This window comes from Lithobates pipiens, unplaced genomic scaffold (assembly GCF_037356315.1).
Source record: "Lithobates pipiens isolate NorthernLeopardFrog02 unplaced genomic scaffold, aLitPip1_a1.2 Scaffold_28, whole genome shotgun sequence".
Classification (NCBI taxonomy): domain Eukaryota; kingdom Metazoa; phylum Chordata; class Amphibia; order Anura; family Ranidae; genus Lithobates; species Lithobates pipiens.
In genome coordinates this window covers 171,227,350-171,247,868 of record NW_027507789.1, presented here as the reverse complement: position 1 = coordinate 171,247,868, position 20,519 = coordinate 171,227,350, and the positions used below count along the sequence as shown (strand labels likewise).

At 44.5% G+C, this 20,519-nt stretch overlaps 1 protein-coding gene across 1 annotated transcript in view; it reads left to right on the top strand.

Moving 5' to 3' along the window:
- The first annotated feature begins 11,295 nt into the window (after positions 1 to 11,295).
- LOC143935805 (keratin, type I cytoskeletal 19-like) overlaps positions 11,296 to 20,519 on the top strand; it is a 29,538-nt gene continuing 20,314 nt past the window's right edge. Inside the window, exon 1 of the mRNA XM_077459915.1 lies at positions 11,296 to 11,828. Within this exon, the coding sequence (XP_077316041.1) occupies positions 11,340 to 11,828 (489 nt within the window). The 5' untranslated portion in view covers positions 11,296 to 11,339. The remainder of the gene's footprint in view (positions 11,829 to 20,519) is intronic.

Below are 20,519 nucleotides of genomic sequence, written 5' to 3'. Positions count from 1 at the left end.
GATTGCTAACAACTCTCTGTCCCCAATCTTGTAATTGCACTCCGCAAGTGACAATTTCTTGGAAAAGTAGCCACATGGATGCATAATGCTCTCACAGGTAGGACATTGAGACAGAAGGGCCCCAACTCCAGTCCCTGAAGCATCAACCTCAAGGATAAAGGGTAATGTAGGATCAGGATGTGCCAACACAGGAGCAGAAACAAAGGCAACCTTGAGACTCTCAAAGGCCTTAACAGAGTCTGGAGATCAACTCTGTGGGTTACCGTCCTTTCTGGTCATATCAGTCAAGGGTTTGACCAGGGACAAGAAGTTACGAATAAACTTCCGATAATAATTGGCAAAGCCAAGAAAACTTTGCAGAGAACGTATACCTACAGGTCAGTGCCACTGTGGGACTGCTGAAAGTTTCTCTGGGTCCCTCGAAAAACCAGCAGTGGAAACTACATAACCCAGGAATTTAACCTGTTCACGATCGAACTTGCACTTCTCCATCTTACAATAGGGATTGTTTTCTCTTCAGAAGCACACAAAAGATATCTGTGTGGTGGCTCTCTAGGGACTTGGAAAATATGAGAATGTTGAGATAAACTACCACACATAACTGCAACAAATCTTGGAGGACATCGTTAATAAATTCCTGGAAAACTGCCGGAGCGTTGCAAAGGCCAAATGGCATTACGCAGTACTCATAAATGCTTGATCTGGTATTAAACGCAGTTTTCCATTTTTCTCCCTCCTCGAGATTGTATGCCCTTCTCAAATCAAGCTACATGAAAACCGTTGCTTCTTTGAGGCAGTCAAATAATTCTGTAATCAATGAAATTGAATAAGCATTCTTAATCGTGAGACGATTGAGACCCATATAATCAATACAAGGTCTCAGTTCACCGCTTTTCTTCTTCACAAAGAAGAAACCAGCACCGGCAGGAGACAAGGATTTGCAGATGAAACCTCAAGAAAGTGCATCTGCAACATACTGCTCCATGGCCCTATCCTCCGAGACCAACACAGGGTAAACCCGGCCACGAGGGGGTATGGCACCAGGTTGAAGGTCAATTGTGCAATCATACATCATACGACCGGTGTGGAGGGAATCTACTGGCTTGACCTTTGTCAAAGTCATCGCTAAAATCATGGTACTCCTCCGGCAGGGAGGAGAGTGAAGAGGTGCACAGGACCCCTCCCCCCCCACCCCTACACCACTCAATTTTCAACCCTTCAACACCTAGCTTTAGTAACCGCTTTATTTACTATATATAAAAAAGGAAAACAAAAGAAGAGAAGGGGAGGGGGAGGCACAAAAGCGTGAAGAATAATCAGGAAGAAGGCAAGGGAGGATGCAATAAGCTTCACTCGTCCTGTAGAGGAAAGCCCATCTTATCCAGCCAAAGGCTCCACATTCTCTTAAACTTTCTATAGTTACCTTGCCTAATAAGAATCACTCTCTCTTTCCCTACTACTGAGTTGACAGTCGCAGCCCAGTTCTCTACAAGCGGGGGGCTATTTGCTTGCCAATGCTGAGCAATTCATTTCCTTGCTTGAAATAAGCATCTTAGCACTGCTTCAATGATGTCCTTCGGGACATTACCCCTCTCAACATTCCCAGTAGGCAGGTTTTGACCGTCGGCCTAATTGAAATCTTGAATGTTTTATTTATCCTGTCTACAATCTCTATTCAGTATCTGAATAACTTCGGGCATTTCCACAGCATGTGGACAAAATCACCAGAAGCCCTATATATAGGGCACTAGGTCATCCTGGCGCCACCCGAGTTTAAATATTTTTGTGGGGGTATAATATACCCTATTCCTCTTCTGAGGATCCAATCCCATTCCTCTGTAGTCATTGGCCCGACGTCTCTCTCCCATCTCTCTCTACTCCTAGCAGGACCCGCTCAATCTATTGTTCTAGCCTCCAGTCAGGCATACAGCCTGGAAATTAAACCTTTAGATGATTCCAGAGTCGTTATTTGTGCCAATATGGGAATCTGGATCCATTCATCTGTTTGTGACCTAAACTGCTTCTGAAAAGAGTGCCTGATTTGGAGGTATTTATAAAATGAACTATTTGGTAGCTTAAATTCCTGTTTCAGGTCTAGAAAAGTTTTCATAGTGGTGCCCACGTATAATTGACATGACATGTTATCTTTTTAACTTATATTGGGAGATTTAAGATTCCCGGAGTTGTTGCACCTATAGTTGTTATTATTCAGTAGATAAATCTCAAGATCCTGGCAGTCACAAGCACAGTATCTTTGATGATCTCACACTGCAGACATACAACTATGGGGCTCAAGGCACATTTGTAGACTGTTGAGGTACTGCTTATTTCACTTTGTGAGTTCAAGTCAACAAGATTGCATTTTCAATCACGATTGGGTGTCGCTGTGTTGAGATCTCTGGTGGAGGTGTATGCAATCTATTTGAATAATTTCTGTCACATCTTGCAAGAATTTTCATGCTGGTGGATTTGGAATCACCCATAAAAACAATAAGTTGTTGTACTATATTGATGGGACTTTTTTGAATAGAAGATTATGATTAATTTTGAATTAATTGTTTTATAGTTACTTGATCACTATTGGTATCAGATAGAGATATTGTTTGCACTAATTTCAGTTATATGTTATAACATTGTGCATTATATGGAACCTTTCCTGACACTGTTCTTTATAAGGCTTTCGACAAATTTACTCATGTCAACGTAGAATGAAGAGGATGACATTCCCGCAGCTGGGACATCAACTTCTTCTGAGGCTGGGCTTACCGACCTGAACTGCGAAAATTTCTCATCTGGGTCTCCTGCTGGCAGTAGTAATACAACTTGTGCCTCTAGCCCCTCAGCCAAACTCATGACACTTTTCTGAAACTTGGATGGTATATTCGCCAACAGGGCGTAAGTATAATCTGCATTAGGATCGGTTGTCATAGCCAAGGTAGGCCTGTTGCTCCGGTACAGCCTTCCTCACCAGCAGAGATTCAACTCTGGGCATTCTCACCGCTGTAGTCAACTCCAGTGGACCCCCATCCTCTCTGCCCCATTTGATGGTGGTAGCTGAGTCCATTCTCTCTTCAGTCCTGAACTCGTCACATGACTTGCATGAGCATCCCATGAGAGGTATCCTGGATGAGCCCCCAAAGGTAGCTCTACCATTGTGAGGGCCGCTTAAAGGATCTGTGCTTCACTGGTTGCCCTGACCTTGCAAGTACTCCAACACCTCTGACACTCTGGTCTCCGACATTCTTGTGGTTACCAGATTCAACTGCTTTATTTGACTGTGTGTTTTTAAGCACTTTTATTTACTGAAAGACTAATAGCAATGACACTCAACAACAAAAACTCATCACCTGCAGGGAATTTGTTATGACAAATAACCCTGAAACCAGAAACAGTCAAACCATTAATAGCTGATTACATTATAGTATAAACACTTACACAGTACCAACAAATTATGATTGGATTGAGCTCTATGAATAAAGGCAGAAAAAGGGGCAGAGGAATGACCATATTCATGTCAGACCACTCCCTTCAGTCCCCTGACACCATAGTCCCAAAGGACCATCTAAATCCTGTATTTGGTTTATTTCAAATAATATGGCCCTTAAGTTTTTAGATCTGATCTTTTGGTAATCAGAGTGATGGGTGGAGGTATGGGCCCTTATGGCACCAATGTTTTTTCATACCTTGTGGGGGGGGGGGGGTGAATTGTAGTCTCTCAGAAGAAAGGAAGGTCTTTGTATTTTCAGCTTTCAGCTTGCTCTTTGGTGGTGTATTTGAAGTATCCTTACAAACAGGCTGCTGTAAAGTATGCTTGTGGTGTTCTGACAAACAGGGTGAACACTGCTGCTGTTTATCAAAAGAGTAAGTGTAGCACAGAGTTCTCCTACAAGTTTAGTCAGGAATACAAGACAAAAAGTACTGCAACCGTAGGCCTCATGCACACTGGGCATTATAAAAACAGCCTTTTGCATCTTGGTGGCGTTGTTGCAGAGCTTATGGTGAAGTCAGTGCTGGGACAGCGTGGTGTGAGAGGGAGTATGTGAGCAGCAAGCAGAGGACCAGACCGGACCCCCCACAACCGAGTGTGGCAATGGGTAACCCAGGGACCTACAGCGGCAGCAGAGAGGACATCGTGGTGTGGGACAAGTAATGGGTGTACCTGAGTATTGGGAGTACCTGAGTATTGGGGGTACCTGAGTATTGGGAGTACCTGAGTATTGGGAGTACCTGAGTATTGTGTGTGTATTGTGAGTACCTATGTATTGTGTGTGTATTGTGAGCACCTGTGTATCGTGAGTGCCTGTGTAGTGTGTGTGTATTATTAGTAGTGGAGTATTGTGTGTTTTGTGAGTGCCCATGGACTGTGAGTGCATGAGTGCTGTGAGTGCCCATGGACTGAGTGCACCTGGGCTGTGAGTAATTATGTATTGTATTGTTGAATACCTGTGTATTGTATTGTTAAGTATCTGTGTATTGTATTGTTGAGTACTTGTTTATTGTTGAGTATTAGTGTCAGGAAGCTAGTTGTTAGTTAAGTTGGACAGGATATAATTCTCAATCTCCCCATCAAATTAGTAGGTACGATGTGGATGTGGAGATGTAACATGATGTACATCTTGTGGCATGTATGCGTTCCTTGAGCATCGATCGAGGGTGAATACTGTGGTGCAAAATGTAACCACAATGTTTCCCTGGAAGCCCAGGTTCGGAATCTAGGGAAGCAACTGTCAACACTGAGAAGACCCTCCACACTAAAGGAGAGTTGGGAATCGTACCAGCAGGTGCTGGCAGGCAGGGCTGCTGTTAGAAATTACAGGGCCCCATACAGCCTACCTGACAGGGCCCCCCCCCCCGCCAAAAAAAAAAAATTATCAAATAAAATTTTTGCTAAAATGCGATGGTAGCAATGCCGTTTTGCAGCCATGGCAGAAATTATACCCTTGCTACTACTGCCTCCTGACATCTGTATTTTTTTATAATTTTTTTAAATTGCTGAATGGTAATTTTTCTTTGTGAGACTGGCTGCAACTGTGAGCAACTCTTGGCTGCAACTGTGAGCCAAGTGTTTGGCTTGCAGTTGCAAAGTGGCCCCATTGAATTCAATGGGAAGTTTGATAGGTGGTGCTGCCTGTCAAACTCTGCAGCCTGTGTTAAAATGCCGCAGCGGTGTAGTAAAACATTGCAACTACATAATGTGTACAGCCCTGTCTGACGGTATTGTTAGGATTTGGATGTGCAGCTAGGGGTGGTGATAAATCCACGGCTCAGCCAACCATGTGAAAGAGTTCTTAGGCTGCATTTCCACTTTGTATTTCCTGACCGTGTGACAAAGGGTAAGGGAAACGCATGCTTTGCATGCATTTTAGAAATGCACTGCAATCTCGCATAGTGCTTGTGGTGCCGTTAATTGTTAATGGCACCCCAAAAACAGCTTGCATTTTGTCATGTGACAAACTTGCAAAGCTGCATGCCTGAAAATGTTCTAGAACTTTTATGGTGCGTTTGTCAAATATAGGGTGCCCATTCAAGTGAATGGGCTGCCCTATGTATAAACAATCTAAAAAACAAAACAAAAAAAAGTCAAAATAAATGCAGGAACATGTGTTCTCGCTATGCTAAGTGTGAATGGGGCCTCAGGAGTGGCATATAGAAATAGCTGGTGCATTGTGGCTGGTGGAGATATTTGTCAGCTGGAATTCTGAACTTTCTGCAGCTTCACCCCCCCCCCCCCCCTTCCTCAGTCACCCCTTTCCATTAGAAGCACTACAACATTAAAACCCTACAGCCACAATTCACAGAGCACGGAGTAGAGGTCAGGAGAGCAGAGCTCAGGACTCATCAGGCAGAGAACTTCTTACCTTCAATCTTTCTTCTTTGCAAGATGACGCTGCTAATCACAGGGGGAGGGGAGGGGGAGTTTAAGGACCCACAGAACACGGGCAGTGTAATGATTTCAAGGCAGAAGCAGAGAGACAGTGTGCAGCTGTCCCTGCTGCACTAAAATCAGGATGCAGCCCGAGAATAAAGCCAGCATGGGACAGCTTGCTAAACAAAGGCACTGTAGGCAAGTAAGTAGAACATAGGGATAAAGCACAGGAGTCACAAGGCAGAACAGCCAGCTCTCCTCTCCTGCAGTTGTCCGGGCCCCCTTTTGGACTGATGAGGCTCGGGCCCCCTACTGGAGGGCTGGCTGTACTGCCTTATCAGCGGCCCTGCTGGCAGGGGCCAGCACAGAGGCGGTGGAGATAAAGAGAGGCAGGCACTAAAGCAGAGTAGATGGGTGACAGTCAGGAAGGTTAGAGGGGAAAGAGTCAGGGAGGCCGGTTCTGGGCTGGAACATCCCAATAAGTATGCCCCGTTGAGTGACATTGATGAAACCGGTCAGGGACCAGCACTACTGGAGCTGAGTGACTCCCCTAGCTGCCAGGGGAATAACTCCCTCAGTGATGGTGGGAGTAAAGCCAAGGGAAAGGAAAGACAGATCCTGGTGGTAGGGGACTCAATTCTTATAAGGACAGGAGATGGAAGTCTGTCACAAAGACCTGAAGTGCCGAACTGTATGTTGTCTACCGGGTGCTCGGGTTGTTTTAAAGTGTCCTAAAAAATTATTTTAGGGACTTAGGAGCTAAATTGAGGAAAAGGTCAGCCAAGGTAGAATTCTCAGAAATACTACCGGTACCTCAAGACACACCAGAAAGGCAGAGGGAGATTAGAGAAGTAAACAAGTGGCTGAGGAGCTGGTGTAGTAAGGAGGGGTTTGGGTTCCTGGAGAACTGGGCCGACTTCTCAGTCAGTCACTAGCTCTACAGAAGTGACTGACTACCATTATTTTCCAGCACTGCTTTAACCCTCTTGGGCATGGAGTTCACCATAGCTTTACAGGTTACCACTGAAGTCCTCTTCCACTCCTCCATGATGACATCACGGAGCTGGTGGATGTTAAAGACCTTGCGCTCATCCACCTTGCGTTTGAGGATGCCACACAGGTGCCCAATAGGGTTTAGGTGTGGAGACATGCTTGGCCAGTCCATCACCTTAACCCTCAGCTTCTTTAGAAAGTCAGTGGTTATCTTGGAGGTGTGTTTTGGGTCCTTATCATGTTGGAATACTGCCCTGTAGCCCAGTCTCCGAAGGGAGGGGATCATGCTTTCGTTCAGTATGTCACATTACATGTTGGCATTCATGGTTCCCTCAAGGAACTGTAGCTCCCCAGTGTCGGCGGCACTCATGCAGCCCCAGACCATGACATTCCCACCACCATGCTTGACTGTAGGCAACACACACTTGTCTTTGTACTCCTCACCTGGTTACCGCCACACACACTTGACACTATCTGAACCAAATAAGTTTATCTTGGTCTCATCAGACCATAGGACATGGTTCCAGTAATCCATGTCCTTAGTCTGCTTGTCTTTAGCAAACTGCAGGCTTTCTTATGCATCATCTTTAGAAGATGCTTCCTTCTGGGATGAAAGCCATGCAGATCAATGTGATGCAGTGTGCTGCGTATGGTCTGAACGCTGACAGGCTGACCGCCCGCCTCTTCAACCTCTGCCGCAATGCTGGCAGCACTCATACGTCTTTTCACAAAGACAACCTCTGGAAATGATGCTGAGCACGTGCACTCAACTTCTGTGGTTGTCCATAGTGAGGCCTGTTCTGAGTGTTCTGAGTGGAACCTGTCCTATTAAACAGCTGTATGGTTTTGGCCACAGTGCTGCAGCCCAGTTTCAGAGTCTGAGCAATGTTCTAATAGCCTAGGCCATCTTTATGTAGAGCAACAATTCTTTTTTTTCAGATCCTCAGAGAGTTCTTTGCCATGAGGTGCCATGTTGAACTTCCAGTGACCAGTATGAGAGAGTGAGAGCGATGACACCAAATTTAACACACATGCTCCCCATTCACACCTGAGACCTTGTAACACTAACGAGTCACATGACACCAGGGAGTGAAAATGGCTAATTGGGCCCAATTTTTACATTTTCACTTAGGGGTGTACTCACTTTTGTTGCCAGCAGTTTAGACATTAATGGCTGTGTGTTGAGTTATTTTGAGGGGACAGCAAATTTACACTGTTATACAAGCTGTACACTCACTACTTTACATTGTAGCAAAGTGTCATTTCTTCAGTGTTGTCACATGAAAAAATATAATAAAATATTTTCAGAAATGTGAGGGGTGTACTCACGTTTGTGAGATACAGTATAACATAGATGTGGTAATAATAGTAATGATTACCTACCGTATATACTCGAGTATAGGCCGACCCGAATATAAGCCGAGGCCCCCAATTTACCCCCAAAAAAACTGCCAAACTTATTGACTCGTGTATAAGCCGAGGGTGAGACATGCCTGTCCATCCCTGTGTGTGTGTCCGTCCATCCCTGTGTGTCCGTCCATCCCTGTGTGTCCGTCCATCCCTGTGTGTCCGTCCATCCCTGTGTGTCCGTCCATCCATCCCTGTGTGTGTGTGTGTCCATCCATCCATCCATCCCTGTGTGTGTGTGTCTCCATCCATCCATCCATCCATCCCTGTGTGTGTGTGTCTCCATCCATCCATCCATCCATCCCTGTGTGTGTGTGTCTCCATCCATCCATCCATCCATCCCTGTGTGTGTCTCCATCCATGTGTGTGTGTGTGTGTGTGTGTGTGTGTGTGTGTGTGTGTGTGTGTGTGTGTGTGTGTGTGTGTGTGTGTCCAGCCTACCTTTGTCCCGAGCCTCCGTCCCGTGCCTTGCCTCCTTGCCTCCGTCCCGTGCCGTGCCTTGCCTCCTTGCATCCGTCCCGTGTCGTGCCTTGCCTTGCCCCCGTCCCGTCCCGTCCCGTGCCGTGCCTTGCCTTGCCTCCGTCCCGTGCCCTCTTCGTCGGCGGCCATTGTAAAATTCAAAAGCTGCGCCGCCGCCTTCGCCTGTGATAGGCGGAACACTGAATTTCCCAGCAGCCTGTGTTCCGCCTATCACAGACGTCGTATCATCCTCGTCCGTAGTACGAGGATGATACGATGTCCGTGATAGGCGGAACACAGGCTGCTGGGAAATTCAGTGTTCCGCCTATCACAGGCGAAGGCGGAGCCGGAGGCGCGGCTTTTGAATAGAATGGCCGCTGTCTGTCTGCTCGACACGCTGATCGAGCGGGCAGACAGCGATGACTCGAGTATAAGCCGAGGGGGGCACTTTCAGCCTCAAAAAAGAGGCTGAAAATCTCGGCTTATACTCGAGTATATACGGTAATACTGCTGACGTGAGAGTAGAAATCAGCAGTGTGGAGTGTAGAATGCACAGAATGTGTACCAGCCAGTGGACAAACTGTCAATGAAGATATAGCTATAAGAAAGCTATATGCTTTTATGACTGTTCTGCAAACCATCTAAAAGTATTTATACTACTATTGACTGTTGCTGCAGCTTTTTATATTTGACTGAATAAATTCATCATGTTACTTATCTAAAGATTAATAAGTTTTCATGCGATTTCCATCGTGCACTGCTTTTTGTTTTCTGTAACACAAAACCCTTGTACACACGGTCGGAGATTCTGACAGAATGTGTCCTATCGAACCGTTTTGTCGGATATTCCGACTGTGTGTGGTCTGCATCGGACTGTTTCCGTCGGAATATCCGACGGACCAAGTTTTCCAACTTGCCAGTAAAATTTTCTGACAAAATGCTCCTATCAGACATACTCCGATCATGTGTAGCCTACTCCGACGGACAAAGTGCCACGCATGCTCAGATCAAATTCCTAGACCAAAGCTATTGACTACTAGCCTGAACGTAGTCCCGTCTTAACGAAATAACGTCATCACGTTATGTACAGTCCAACCGTGTGTATGCAACATCACTTCCGGACCTCTTCCGGAATGAATCCGTCGGAATTACTTTGACGGATTTGGTAGTCGGAATCTCCAACCGTGTGTACAAGGGCTAAGATTTGCAGCTGTGTGTGCTTTGGACTTTCTGTTCTCATCACCATTTGCTACCGCTGTTGTTTTCTCTATGTACACTCATGTTGTTGGACATTTGGTAGCTAGTCAATTTTAATTACTGACAAGAGCGCTGCTTTGGATGAATATTTTAATACAGTCTAATATTGAGAATTTATCTGTTGAGAGGAAGATATATATATATATATATATATATATATATATATATATATATATATATATATATATATATATATATATATATATATATATTTGACTTATAACACTGTATTGTATTTGCTTTTTTCATTTGTGCAAAATGTAGGGTGTGGCCAGGGGTGGGGCATGGGTGTGTCCAGGGGTGGGGAATGGGCGGAGCCTGACAGAGGGCCCTTGCTTTATTTGGTCTGGGGGTGTTGTCAGTCCACCCCTGTATGCAACTATCATTTTCAGAAGCAGTCAGCAATGACAGTTGCATATTTCCTTAGGCCTCATGCACACTGAGCATTTGTTCAGCTCCTCTGAACATCTTTTCTGCAGGCAGTGAGATAAAAAAAATAACCACAGTGAATGCAACATATTGCACATGTTTACATGCCTTAATGCTTTCTATTTGCCAAATATTCCTTTATTCTGCCCATTAGAATGCATAAACATGGCAACGTGTCCACATGCATCTAGTGATTATACACATTAGGGTGCATTACACATTTTTTCTGCTCAAACGCTCCTCTCCTGAGTGTGATGGTGATGTTTTTTATTTTTTCTGCCTGTAAACACTCCTCTTCTAATATGCCTATAAACACCTATATGTGCATGGACACATAGACTAACATAGAGGTGCATTTACATGCAGAAAAAAAAAACCCAACAAAAAAGCAATATTTTTTAAACCTAATGACCATGAGGCCTTAGGTAGGGTTTCCTTTAAAGATCCAGGAGAAACCAATGATTTTAAGATTTGCATATTTTAAAAACACCGTACTGTTACAAATGTACTAATAAGGCTACATTCATCTTATACGTTTTTTAAAGATAATTCATAACACAAACAAGTATGAGTAGCATCTTAATGCATGGTGTGTTTTATGGATGGCTAATAAGGTATTAAATATTTTTAGAGGTCATTGTACAATTATTATCATATAAACAATTTTTTTAAGTGTTATGTAATGTGAGAAATCAAGGTGATGTCCAGACATTCCGCCTTCTTTTAAGCTTGCTCATTCCATCCATAAACATTCATCTGGTTATACCAGACAAGCTGAAAAAATGTTCTTGCTCAAGCCACATAAAATATGACTTCATATTAGCTCAAACGTCATATAAAATGCAACCCTTGGGCCGTAGCTAAATCATTTGAAGGACTGCTTGACCTGTGTATTGTTCTTGCTTCTCCAGTGAGCTGTGGGAGCATCATGAGTTACAAAACTGTCCAGTCGCCTCATGGGGTTTACAGAACTTGTGGGGAATATTTGGGTTATCCCGTGTACAGAAGTCACAAAACTTTATCAGAAGCAAAAGCAAACCCATCTGTCACTCACAATGTACCATACTACAGAATACACCGATTTAATGGAGGTTCTGGAGAATTGGATATCAGACACTCATCTTCTGGTCAGAAAAATGGCGTTGGAAATGCATATGGATTTAATAGAAATCACAAGATAAGAAGGTCTGCAAGCCACGCCATCTGGACCAATGGCAATCTGTTCAACTTTGATGAAAAGAAAACCATGCAGTCACTGAATGGCCGCCTGGCATCGTACTTGGAGAATGTGAAACAACTGGAAGAGGAAAATGTGATGCTAGAGAATAAGATCTGTGAATGGTATGACAAAAATAATAGCAAGGTCCATCCTGACTTCAGTCCATTTCTCCAATTGATTACTGATCTTCAGAACCAGGTAAGACAATGCTTTGGTGTAATTTAAAGCTGGATTCCATGGATTCAATGGCATGGATTGTTCAGCATAGTTACATTGGTCCCACTTGGGCAAATATACGTATGTATGCATAGGCCATATATGCCAGTGGAAGTGGAGAATCACTGTAGTAGTCACCACTATTACAGCGATCCTTGCTATCTTTTGGGTTCTGTTTCGAGCCGCTGTACTACAGCATAGTGATCATAGGGGTTGCTTACTTGGCACAGGTGCCATTTACAGAACACCTTGTATTTTTCTAATTGAATGCAAGGCATTCTCAGGTTTGACAAGGTGGAGAGGTGAGGCAGTGGCATTGCATCTTTTTTTCAGCCTCAGACCTAAAATAATACAGGGAAATTAGGGGAGAGTCTGAATTATTTAAGTACTGGCTGTGAGTCAGTGGGGTTGATTTACTAAAACCAGAGAGTGCAAAAAAGTTACAAAGCCAGCCAGACAACTAATGCCGCGTACACATGATCGGACTTTCCAGGGGACCAGAGTCCGTCTGACAATTCGATCATGCATGGGGTCCAGCGGACTTTTTCTTTCCAAAAGTCAGGTGGACCTAAAAATAAGACTGGCTTCCAATTTGCCTGCCGGACTCGGCTTTTAGCGGACAATCCATTCATCTGTGTGCTAGTCCGATGGACTAAAACCAATGCTAGGGCAGCTATTGGCTACTGGCTATGAACTTCCTTATTCTACGTCATCACGTTTGAATCCGTTGGACTTCTGGAGTGATCGTGTGTTGCTAAGTCCACTTGTTTGAAAGTCCGGCGGACCAAGTCCGGCGGACCAAGTCCGTCGAAAAGTCCGGTCGCGTGTACGCGGCATAACAGTTTCAGACACCATGTAAACCGCCAACCTGAGTGTGGCTCAGGGTTAGTTTTCAGTACCAAAAGCGCTAACCCTGAGCCACACTCGGGATTACACCACAATATCCTTGTACAGTTACTTACCTTTGTCCATAAGATCCCGCAATGTCCTGCCGATATATCCTCCGCTCTATGCATCAGTGTTCGGGGTTCTGTTCCCTGCCAGCGTCGTGACGCATGGGGGCAGAACCAGCGGCAAATTAAAAAAAGTACAAAACATAACACACACAGTACATTGTAATCTGTAGGATTACATTACTATAGCAAATCATTTTAACTCAGTTTTGTCCAGTACCCTGCCTGCACTTTTGTCATTCTTTCTGTCATTCTTTCTGCCTGGAAACTTGAAAAAGTCCATGGCATTAAAAAGCGTCCCTCTACGTCAAATTTCTGTGTTTTTGATATGATTACATTATTGAATAAAATGTATTATTATTATTATATTATTATTTGTTATAATGATTTATAGTTATTTATTATAATTTATGATTTCGTGTTTCAAACTTTATCATACACGGGATGTCTACTTAGTTATTCCAAAGAATTACAGGCCTACAATATAAAACAACAAATTTCCATGCAAAGCAATGTACTGCTTTGACGTTCAAAAATCAGACATAATCAGACTGCCAGGGAGGTTAAAGGAACCTAATTTTTTCAACACAGTGTGAGTATAAATCTTAGTGTAGGAATGGCATATACACTACATATTCACAAATTTATTTTTTCAGTTACAGGTACACTATATTACCAAAAGTATTGGGACACATGCCTTTACACACACATAAACTTTAATGGCATCCCAGGCTTAGTGCATGAGGTTCAATATTGAGTTGGCCCACCTTTTACAGCTATAACAGATTCAATTCTTCTGGGAAGGCTGTCCACAAGGTTTAGCAGCGTGTCTATGGGAATTTTTGACCATTCTTCCAGAAGCACATTTGTTAGGTCAGGCACTGATGTGGATGAGAAGGCCTGGATCACAGTGTCCACTTTAATTAATCCCAAAGGTGTTCTATCTGGTTGAGGTCAAGACTCTGTGTAGGCCAGTCAAGTTCCTCCACCCCAAACTCATTCATCTATGTATTTATGGACCTTGCTTTGTGCACTGTTGCGCAGACATGTTGGAACAGGAAGGAGCCATCCTCTCACTGTTCCCACAAAGTTGGGAGCATGAAAGTGTCCAAAATGTCTTAGTATGCTCACGCCTTAAGAGTTCCCTTCACTGGAACTAAGGGGCCAAGCCCAACCCCTGAATAACCACACCACGTCATAATCCTCCCTCCACCAAATAATTTGGACCAGTGCACAAAGCAAGATCCATAAAGATATGGATGAGCATGTTTGGGGTGGAGGTGACTGTCTGACCTCCAATAGAAAAAATTTGGGATGAATTAGAGCGGAAACTGTGAGCTAGGCCTTCTTGTCCAACATCAGTGCCTGACCTCACAAATGTGCTTCTGGAAGAATGGTCAAACATTCCCATAGACACACTCCTAAACCTTGGGGGCAGCTGAAGAGTTGAAGCGTTTATAGCTGCAAAGGGTGGGCCAACTCAATATTGAACTCTACAGACTAAGACTGGGATGCCAATAAAGTTTATGTGCGAGTAAAGGCAGGTGTCCTAATACTCTTGGTAATATAGTGTATGTGGAGTCCCACAGATCTATAACTGGGGAATGACATTTATGCCTTCAGAGGCAGCATCGCAAAGATACATACAAGTATAGAAAAAATAAGGGTCATTAGTATGTAATGCATCATGAGCTTTGTTATTCCTTCATTTATTTAAAGATAGACTCCAGGAACTCCATACTGAGTACACGCTTGGAATAAACAGCTTCACTGTGCATTCACATGAAGAAAATATATTAATAAAAATGGTGCATTAAAAGGATGCCTTGTATTTTTTTCAACAATTACAAGGTGTTTTCTGATTGTTGTGCCAAGCAAGTGGCTTCTGTGGTCAATGTGCAGTGGGATGACCACTTGGATAAAACCTGAGCAAGACCCCAAAGATCGTAGCTATTGCTAAGTAGACATGTGCATTCGTTTTCGTCCGAATGCATTTTCGTCCGAATTTCAGGTATTTTCATTATTGTTTTAACAAACGATAACGAAAGTGCAGATTCTGAAAAACTAAAGATCTGACATAAACAAATGCTTTATTTTCGTTTTTGTTGTGACAACAGTTCAATATAGATAGGAGATTTGAACATGACTCTGGCAACAACAATCTGTGTCTATCTAACCTGTGGCCGAATGTGCCTAACCTTAAAGCGGGAGTCCGCCGGGACTCCGCATTTTTTTTTTTTTAAAGCCAGCAGCTACAAATACTGCAGCTGCTGACTTTTAAAATAGTGACACTTACCTGTCCAGCGCGCCCGCGATGTCGGCACCCGAAGCCGATCTTTAGATCGTCACTCGGGTGCTGCCGCCGCCATCTTGGGTATGGGAATCAGGAAATGGAGCCTTTCGGCTTCATTTCCCGGTTCCCTACTGCGCATGCGCGAGCCGCGCTGCGCAATAAGGACGGTCCCCGCTGCCTCTGGGATCTGTGTGTTTCCCAGCAGGCAGCGGGGCACTTGCGGAATGGGGCGGGCACTTGCGGAAAGGGGCGTAATCTATGCCCCTTTCCGCAGAGAGCTATCCCGGAAGTGGGTGCAGTTACCTGGATTATCAATTGTGGCGCCGGAGGGGGGGAGGATTCCGATGAGCAGAAGGTCCATTTTAGGGTGGACCTCCGCTTTAACTCTATTAGTCCAGGATTATTCTACATAGAGAGAAAAGATTCGACAGAGAGAAAAGATTTGACATAGAGAGAAAAGATTCAACATAGAGAGAAAAGATTACTGCTGAAATTGGGTGGGGGAAGTAAAATAAAAATAATAATGATGATGAATGTTATTGGCTGATTGTAACCAAAGAGGAGGAGCAGTAAAATAGCTAGAACTAAGTACACACGTACAGCCAACTTACTTTCACTTACGATTGCTAGCAAAGAGAGACACACACACTGAATCATTTCAGAAAACAATCTTATCTGGTCCGTTTGTCAGAGAACCTAAATTATTTAGCAGTTAAGCATAAGCACAGCAGCAGAACAATAGTGAAGCAAGCTACAGTTCAACTTAACTTTTTCATAATAATCTGCTGCTATTGTGTAAGTCCTTGTACACACGGTCGGAGATTCCGATGGAATGTGTCCGATCGGACCGTTTTGTTGGATATTCCGACTGTGTGTGGTCTACATCGGACTGTTTCCGTTGGAGTGTCCGACGAACCAAGTTTTCCAACTTGTTGGTAAAATTTTCCGACAAAATGCTCCGATCGGACATACTCCGATCATGTGTAGAGAATTCCGATCGGAAAAAGTGCCACGCATGCTCAGATCAAATTCCTACACCAAAGCTATTGGCTACTAGCGTGAACGTAGTCCCATCGTAACGAAATAACGCCATCACATCGGATTTTCCGACAACTTTGTCCGACCGTGTTAATGCAACAGTTTTTCGGACAAAATCCGTCTGACAAAATCCGACGGACAAAATCCGACGGATTTGGTTGTCGGAATCTCCGACCGTGTGTACAAGGGCTTAGTGTTGTGAACCTGATAGTGACACTAGTGTTGCTAGGGTTGTGATAGCCTCAGAGGCCGCCTGTGTTGTGGGGGCAGGCATGTACTGGCCATTGGGACTACCGGGAGTTTCCCGGTGGGCCGATGGCTCAGTGGGCCACTGTGATGTAAGGGGGCTGGTGATGGGACACTCTGATGTAAGGGGGCTGCTGATGGGACACTCTGATGTAAGGGGGTGCTGATGGGACACTCTGATGTAAGGGGGCTGCTCATGGGACACTCTGACGTAAGGGGGCTGCTCATGGGACACTCTGACGTAAGGGGGTGCTGATGGGACACTCTGATGTAAGGGGGTGCAGATGGGATACGGTGATGTAAGTGGGCTGGTAATGGGACACTCTGATGTAAGGGGTGCTGATGGGACACTCTGATGTAAGGGGTGCTGATGGGACACTCTGATGTAAGGGGGCTGGTGATGGGACACTCTGATGTAAGGGAGTGTTGATGGGACACTCAAAATGTAAGTGCGCAAGTCTGGGTGAAGTCCAGGGCCAAATTTCTGTCCCAATCCTGCCCTGTGGGGGGGGGGGGGGTGCTGGTTTATAATTATAGATTCTATATTATAGATTGAGATTCTATATAGATTCTATATATCCTATCTTGTTACCTGTCTGATCAGTGATCACTATCACCAGTCCATTTTCTGTTTAACCACTTTCAGACCGGACCATTTTGCTGGTAAATGACCAGAGGTCTTTTTACAATTTGGCACTGCGCTGCTTTAACTGGTAATTGCGCGGTCATGCAATGTTGTACCCAAACAAAATTTGCGTCCTTTTCTTCCCACAAATAGAGCTTTCTTTTGATGGTATTTGATTGCCTCTGCGATTTTTATTTTTTGCGATATAAACGTAAAAAGACCGAAAATTTTGAAAAAAAATTATATTTTCTACTTTTTGTTATTAGAAAAATCCAATAAACTCAATTTTAGTCATACATTTAGGCCAAAATGTATTCAGCCACATGTCTTTTGTAAAAAAAAAGTCAATAATTGTATATTTATTGGTTTGCGCAAAAGTTGTCACATCTACAAACTAAGGTACGTTTTCTGGAATTTACGCCGCTTTTAGTTTATGACTGCCTATCTCATTTCTTGAGGTGCTAAAATGGCAGGGCAGTACAAAACCCCCCCAAATGACCCCATTTTGGAAAGTAGACACCCTAAGGAAATTGATAAGTGGCATGTTGAGCCCATTGAATATTTTATTTTTTTGCCTCAAGCGATTGAATAATGACAAAAAAAAAATTATTATTTTTTTTTACACAAAGTTGTCACTAAATGATATATTGCTCACACATGCTATGGGCATATGTGAAATGACACCCCAAAATAAATTCTGCTGCTTCTCCTGAGTACGGGGATACCACATATGTGGGACTTTTTGGGAGCCTAGCCGCGTACGGGGCCCAAAAATCCAAGAACCGCCTTCAGGTTTTCTAAGGGCGTAAATATTTGACTTCACTCCTCACTACCTATTACAGTTTTGAAGGCCATAAAATGACAAGATGGCACAAAACCCCCACAAATGACCCCATTTTAGAAAGTAGACACCCCAAGCTATTTGCTGAGAGGCATGTTGAGTCCATGGAATATTTTATATTTTGCCACAAGTTGCGGGAAAATTACAAACTTTTTTTTTTTTTTTTTCACAAAGTTGTCACTAAATGATATATTGCTCACACATGCCATGGGCATATGTGAAATGACACCCCAAAATAAATTCTGCTGCTTCTCCTGAGTACGGGGATACCACATATGTGGGACTTTTTGGGAGCCTAGCCGCGTACGGGGCCCCGAAATCCAAGCACCGCCTTCAGGCTTTCTAAGGGCGTTACAGTTTTGAAGGCCATAAAATGCCAAGATGGCACAAACCCCCCCAAATGACCCCATTTTGGAAAGTAGACACCCCTAAATTTAGGGGTACACTAGTGAGACTAGGTAATAAATGGCGGGTGCCCTGAAACTATAAAAAAATAACTAACCAACCAGCGTCACCTGTAACAGTTATATGGTGATCACTGGTGAAAGGGTTAACTAGGGGGCAATCAGGGGGCTTTATGCGGTAGTATATGGGGGTCCCTGGCGCTATAAAAAGCTGCGGCGAACCTAGAATACCTACCTGCCTAACTAGCGTCACCTGTGACACTAATACAGCGATCAGAAAAACGATCGCTTATTAGGCTGGGTTCACACTGGAGCGATGCGGGAACGCCACGAATCCGCGGCGGGTTCCCGCATCGCATGCCTCCCGGCAGCAGTTCACACTGCCCTATGCGAACTGCTGGGAGTGTCAGTGAAATGTTAATGACACCCCCAGATCAGTGAACACCCATGCGATCCGATTCTGCTGCGGGCCAAAAAAAGGGTCCTGTGCGAATTTGCGGCGGGTGCGGCGGGTGCGACGCGAATTCAGCCATACTATCTGTATGGCTGAACTCGAATCGCACAGAGATCGGATGTGATTTGCACTGCAGTGCGGTGCGAATCACATTCGTTCTCATAAACCGCTGCAATGTGAACCCAGCCTTAGTGACACTGGCGACGGGGGGTGATCACGGGGTTAAACCTTTATTGGGGGGGTTAGGGGGGTACATTAGAACTAAAGGGGGCTAACCCTAACTGCCCTAACAGTTATTACAGTCACAAATGACACCAATGCAAAAAAAAAAAAAAAAAATGACATTGGTGTCACTGTGACTGGGGGGCAGGGGTAATTGGGGGGGGTGTGAGTGTGCCTGGCATGTTCTACTGTGTACTGTCGTGTTGGTGCAACTCACCAATCCTCTCTCCTCGGTGTCGGAAAGAAAAATACCGACACGGAGGAGAGATTACATCACTTCCTCTCCTGTGTTTACATTACAGGAGAGGAAGTGATGTCACGGAGCATTTTCATTCGTCGGGAGTGATCGCGAGGGGGTGGCCATGAATGAATGGCCGTCCCCTCGTCCGGGATCGCTCCCGAACGAATACCGACCGCCGCAGGCACCGGGCAGGGGCCCGATCGGGCCCCCGACCCGCGGGCAGGCAAGGACGTACAGTGGTGTGAAAAAGTGTTTGCCCCCTTCCTCATTTCCTGTTCCTTTGCATGTTTGTCACACTTAAGTGTTTCGGAACATCAAACCAATTTAAACAATAGTCAAGGACAACACAAGTAAACACAAAATGCAATTTGTAAATGAAGGTGTTTATTATTAAAGGTGAAAAAAAATCCAAACCATCATGGCCCTGTGTGAAAAAGTGATTGCCCCCTAAACCTAATAACTGGTTGGGCCACCCTTAGCAGCAACAACTGCAACCAAGCGTTTGTGATAACGTGCAATGAGGCTTTTACAGCGTCCTGGAGGAATTTTGGCCCACTCATCTTTGCAGAATTGTCCTAATTCAGTTACATTAGAGGTTTTTCGAGCATGAACGGCCTTTTTACATCTCAATAGGATTCAGGTCAGGACTTTGGCTAGGCCACTCCAAAGTCTTCATTTTGTTTTTCTTCAGCCATTCGGTGGTGGACTTGCTGGTATGTTTAGGATCATTGTCCTGCTGCAGAACCCAAGTTCGTTTCAGCTTGAGTACAAGAACAGATGGTCGGACATTCTCCTTCAGGATCTCTTGGTAGACAGCAGAATTCATAGTTCCTTTTATCACGGCAAGTCTTCCAGGTCCTGAAGCAGCAAAACAGCCCCAGACCATCACACTACCACCACCATATTTTACTGTTGATATAATGTTCTTTTTATGAAATGCAGTGTTCCTTCTACGACAGATATACTTGGACACACACCTTCCAAAGAGTTCCACTTTTGTCTCATCGGTCCACAGAATGTTGTCCCAAAAGTCTTGGGGATCATCAAGATGTGTTGTGGAGAAATTGAGACGAGCTTTGATGTTCTTTTTGCTCAGCAGTGGTTTTCTCCTTTGAACTCTGCCATGCAGGCCATTTTTGCCCAGTCTTTTCCTGATGGTGGAGGCATGAACGCTGACCTTAACTGAGGCAAGTGAGGCCTGCAGTTCCTTGGACGTTGTTGTGGGGTCTTTTGTGACCTCTTGGATGAGTCGTCGCTGCGCTCTTGGGGTAATTTTGGGCGGCCGGCCACTCCTGGGAAGGTTCACCACTGTTCCATGTCTTCGCCATTTGTGGATAATGGCTCTCACTGTGGTTC